General features: G+C 60.9%; 1 protein-coding gene across 1 annotated transcript; it reads left to right on the plus strand.

Annotated features, from left to right (window-relative positions):
- Positions 1–530: 530 nt before the first annotated feature.
- On the plus strand, positions 531–4,016 carry LOC105497365 (actin beta). Its single transcript, XM_011768366.3, has 6 exons — positions 531–648; positions 1,507–1,635; positions 1,770–2,009; positions 2,452–2,890; positions 2,985–3,166; positions 3,283–4,016. The coding sequence occupies exons 2-6, from the start codon at positions 1,513–1,515 to the stop codon at positions 3,424–3,426; spliced, it is 1,128 nt and encodes a 375-aa protein (XP_011766668.1). The 5' UTR covers positions 531–648; positions 1,507–1,512; the 3' UTR covers positions 3,427–4,016.
- The last annotated feature ends 572 nt before the right edge of the window (positions 4,017–4,588 follow it).

Below are 4,588 nucleotides of genomic sequence, written 5' to 3' on the forward strand. Positions count from 1 at the left end.
GAGCCCCATAGCCAGAGGTCCCGAGACCTGCTTTCAGGGCAGTTGCTCTGAAGTCGGCAAGGGGGAGTGACTGCCTGGCCACTCCATGCCCTTCAAGGGCTCCTTCTGCAGGAGCGCACAGCACCCAGGACCCTGGCACCCGTGCAGACCCTGGCCCACCCCACCTGGGCGCTCAGTGCCCAAGAGACGTCCACACCTAGAATGTCCCGCGGTGGGTGGGGGGCCCGAGAGACGGGCAGGCCGGGGACAGGCCTGGCCATGCGGGGCCGAACCGGGCACTGCCCAGCGTGGGGTGCGGGGGCCACCGCGCGCGCCCCCAACCCCCGGGCCCAGCACCCCAAGGCGGCCAACGCCAAAACTCTCCCTCCTCCTCTTCCTCAATCTCGCTCTCGCTCTTTTTTTTTTTTCGCAAAAGGAGGGGAGAGGGGGTAAAAAAATGCTGCACTGTGCGGCGAGGCCGGTGAGTGAGCGGCGCGGGGCCAATCAGCGCGCGCCGTTCCGAAAGTTGCCTTTTATGGCTCGAGCGGCCGCGGCGGCGCCCTATAAAACCCGGCGGCGCGACGCGCCTCCACCGCCGAGACCGCGTCCGCCCCGCGAGCACAGAGCCTTGCCTTTGCCGCTCCGCCGCCCGTTCACACCCGCCGCCAGGTAAGCCCGGCCAGCCGACCCTGGTAGGCGGCTCCCGGCTCGGCTGCCTAAGGCCGCGGCCCCTTCGCCTGTGTAGAGCCGCCTGCGCCGCAGCGGGGGTCGCATGTGGGGACTGGACTGCAGTGGGGGACGCGGGAGAAGCCCCTGGGCCTCCAGAGATGTGGGGACACCCCGCTCCAGTTTGGAGGCGCGGGGCCCTGCTCGGGAGGCGCGCTCTGGGGGTGCTGCTCTCGGGATGGGGGCAGCCAGCGGGGTCTTTGTCCGAGCCGGCTTCTTGCCAGTGGGAACTGCAGGGTGGGCGCGGCGGAGCCCCCCCGCCAGGCTCGGTGGGGGGCTGGGGCGCCATTGCGCGTGCGTCCTGGGGCTTGGGGCGCTAACTCTGCGTGCGCGCTGGGAATCGGCGCTAGGTGCGCGTGCGCGCTGGGACTCAAGGCGCTAACTGCGCGTGCGTCCTGGGGCCCGGGTGCCGCGGCCTGGGCTGGGGCAAGGGCTGGCCCCGCCGGAAGGGGTGGGGTCGCGGAGGCTCCAGGGCGCTTGCGCGCACTTCCTGCCCGCGCCGCCGGCCGCTTGAGGGTGTGGCCGCCGCGCGCGCGCGCGCCGACCCGGCGCTATTTGAACGGAGCGGAGGCGGGGCCGGCTCCCGGTTGGGAGGGGGTGGGGGCCTGGCTTCCTGCCGCGCGCGGTGGGGACGCCTCCGACCAGTGTTTGCCTTTTATGGTAATAACGCGGCCGGCCCGGCTTCCTTTGTCCCCAATCTGGGCGCGCGCCTGCGCCCCCTGGCGGCCTAAGGCCTCGGCGCGCCGGAAGTGGGCAGGGCGGGGGCCACCTCGGCTCACAGCGCGCCCGGCTTTCCCGCAGCTCGCCATGGATGATGATATCGCCGCGCTCGTTGTCGACAACGGCTCCGGCATGTGCAAGGCCGGCTTCGCGGGCGACGATGCCCCCCGGGCCGTCTTCCCCTCCATCGTGGGGCGCCCCAGGCACCAGGTAGGGGAGCTGGGTGGGTGGGGCGGCCCCGGGAGCGGGCGGGAGGCGAGGGCGCTTTCTCTGCACGGGGGTCTCCCGGTTTCTGGGGTGGGGGCCGCGCCCGTGCTTAGGGCGCCTTGTTTTTTGTTTCCTAGGGCGTGATGGTGGGCATGGGTCAGAAGGATTCATATGTGGGCGACGAGGCCCAGAGCAAGAGAGGCATTCTCACCCTGAAGTACCCCATCGAGCACGGCATCGTCACCAACTGGGACGACATGGAGAAGATCTGGCACCACACCTTCTACAATGAGCTGCGTGTGGCTCCTGAGGAGCACCCCGTGCTGCTGACCGAGGCCCCCCTGAACCCCAAGGCCAACCGCGAGAAGATGACCCAGGTAAGTGGCCCGCTACCTCTTGTGGTGGCCACCGCCCTCTTTCCTGGTCTCCCGGAGCTGCGCCCTTTCTCACTGGTTCTCTCTTCTGCCGTTCTCCGTAGGACTCTCTTCTCTGACCTGAGTCTCCTTTGGAACTCTGCAGGTTCTATTTGCTTTTTCCCAGATGAGCTCTTTTTCTGGTGTTTGCCTCTCTGACTAGGTGTCTAAAACAGACAGTGCTGTGGGTGTAGGTACTAACACTGGCTCGTGTGACAAGCCCATGAGGCTGGTGTAAAGCGGCCTTGGAGTGTGTATTCAGTAGGTGCACAGTAGGTCTGAACAGAATTCCCCATCCCAAGACCCCAGCACACTTAGTGTTCTTTGCACTTCCTGCATGTCCCCCATCTGGCCTGGCTGTCCTAGTAGCTTCCTGAGTGTGACATGGTGCATTTCTTCCTTACAGATCATGTTTGAGACCTTCAACACCCCAGCCATGTACGTGGCCATCCAGGCTGTGCTGTCCCTGTACGCCTCTGGCCGTACCACTGGCATCGTGATGGACTCCGGTGACGGGGTCACCCACACTGTGCCCATCTACGAGGGGTATGCCCTCCCCCATGCCATCCTGCGTCTGGACCTGGCTGGCCGGGACCTGACTGACTACCTCATGAAGATCCTCACTGAGCGCGGCTACAGCTTCACCACCACGGCCGAGCGGGAAATCGTGCGTGACATTAAGGAGAAGCTGTGCTATGTCGCCCTAGACTTCGAGCAGGAGATGGCCACGGCGGCTTCCAGCTCCTCCCTGGAGAAGAGCTACGAGCTGCCCGATGGCCAGGTCATCACCATTGGCAACGAGCGGTTCCGCTGCCCTGAGGCTCTCTTCCAACCTTCCTTCTTGGGTGAGTGGAGACCCGCCTCCCGGCCCTGCCTGACCTGAGGGTCACCCTTGGGGCTGTGCTGTGGAAGCTAAGTCCGCCCTCATTTCTTCCTCAGGCATGGAGTCCTGTGGCATCCACGAAACTACCTTCAACTCCATCATGAAGTGTGACGTGGACATCCGTAAAGACCTGTACGCCAACACAGTGCTGTCTGGTGGCACCACCATGTACCCTGGCATTGCTGACAGGATGCAGAAGGAGATTACTGCCCTGGCGCCCAGCACGATGAAGATCAAGGTGGGTGTCCTTCCACCCTGAGCTGACCTGGGCAGGTGGGCCGTGGGGCCCTGTGGTGTGTGGGGAGCTGTCACATCCGGGGTTCTCACTGCCTGTTTGTTCCCTTCCCTCCTCAGATCATTGCTCCTCCTGAGCGCAAGTACTCTGTGTGGATCGGCGGCTCCATCCTGGCCTCGCTGTCCACCTTCCAGCAGATGTGGATCAGCAAGCAGGAGTATGATGAGTCTGGCCCTTCCATCGTCCACCGCAAATGCTTCTAGGCGGACTGTGACTTAGTTGCGTTACACCCTTTCTTGACAAAACCTAACTTGCGCAGAAAACAAGATGAGATTGGCATGGCTTTATTTGTTTTTTTTGTTTTGTTTTGGTTTTTTTTTTTGGCTTGACTCAGGATTTAAAAACTGGAACGGTGAAGGTGACAGCAGTCGGTTGGAGCGAGCATCCCCCAAAGTTCTACAATGTGGCCGAGGACTTTGATTGTACATTGTTCTTTTTTTTAATAGTCATTCCAAATATGAGATGCATTGTTACAGGAAGTCCCTTGCCCTCCTAAAAGCCACCCCACTTCTCTCTAAGGAGAATGGCCCAGTCCTCTCCCGAGTCCACACAGGGGAGGTGATAGCATTGCTTTCGTGTAAATTATGTAATGCAAAATTTTTTTAATCTTCGCCTTAATACTTTTTTATTTTGTTTTATTTTGAATAATGAGCCTTCATGCCCCCTCTTTTTGTCCCCCAACTTGAGATGTCTGAAGGCTTTTGGTCTCCCTGGGAGTGGGTGGAGGCAGCCAGGGCTTACCTGTACACTGACTTGAGACCAGTTGAATAAAAGTGCACACCTTACAAATGAGGCCAAGAGTGACTTTGTGGCGTGACTGGATTGTGGGCAGTGGAGGGTGATCCCTGAAGGGTGGGGTGGTGGGGGCCAACTTGTCCTTACCTAGAGTGGAGGTGGGCCAAGGTCCCTTCCGCCTTGACATTGAGCAGCCTTAGAGGGTGGGGGAAGATTCAGGATTCAGGTCTCTTGTTTCTGCTTACTGGGGAGTTCCTGGCCTGGCCCTTCCACCCATTCCCAAGTACCCTAGTTTCTCTGGTACTCAGTGCATATGCTTGAGGTGGAAATGGTTTGAGGTGGAAAACGCTTGAGGAAAATGCTTGAGGTGGAAAACGCTGTTTTGGGGTGTCTGGTGGCCCAGGTGCCATTTCTCATTGGGGTTGGTTGGCACCTGGATTTTCTGGGAGTGGAACTCCCTGAGGGTCAACTTTTAGCATGGTGTTCCCTTGAGTTGGGGGTGTAGTGGGTGTTCGTAGCTGCCACACCTTTGCCTTCACCATATGGAGTGGTGGCTGTCGGTCACCTTTGAGGGTCAGCCTGGCCCAGGCTCCCATAGGCTGAGGAAAGGCTGGGATTCCTGCCTATTCA

The sequence above is a fragment of the Macaca nemestrina genome, chromosome 4 (genome assembly GCF_043159975.1).
Source record: "Macaca nemestrina isolate mMacNem1 chromosome 4, mMacNem.hap1, whole genome shotgun sequence".
Taxonomy (NCBI): Eukaryota; Metazoa; Chordata; class Mammalia; order Primates; family Cercopithecidae; genus Macaca; species Macaca nemestrina.

Coding starts and splice junctions, on each gene's coding strand:
- LOC105497365 (XM_011768366.3), top strand. CDS start 1,513: ATGGATGATGATATCGCCGCGCTCGTTGTCGACAACGGCTCCGGCATG. Junction 2,010..2,451: donor ACCGCGAGAAGATGACCCAG/GTAAGTGGCCCG, acceptor TCTTCCTTACAG/ATCATGTTTGAGACCTTCAA. Junction 3,167..3,282: donor CCAGCACGATGAAGATCAAG/GTGGGTGTCCTT, acceptor TTCCCTCCTCAG/ATCATTGCTCCTCCTGAGCG.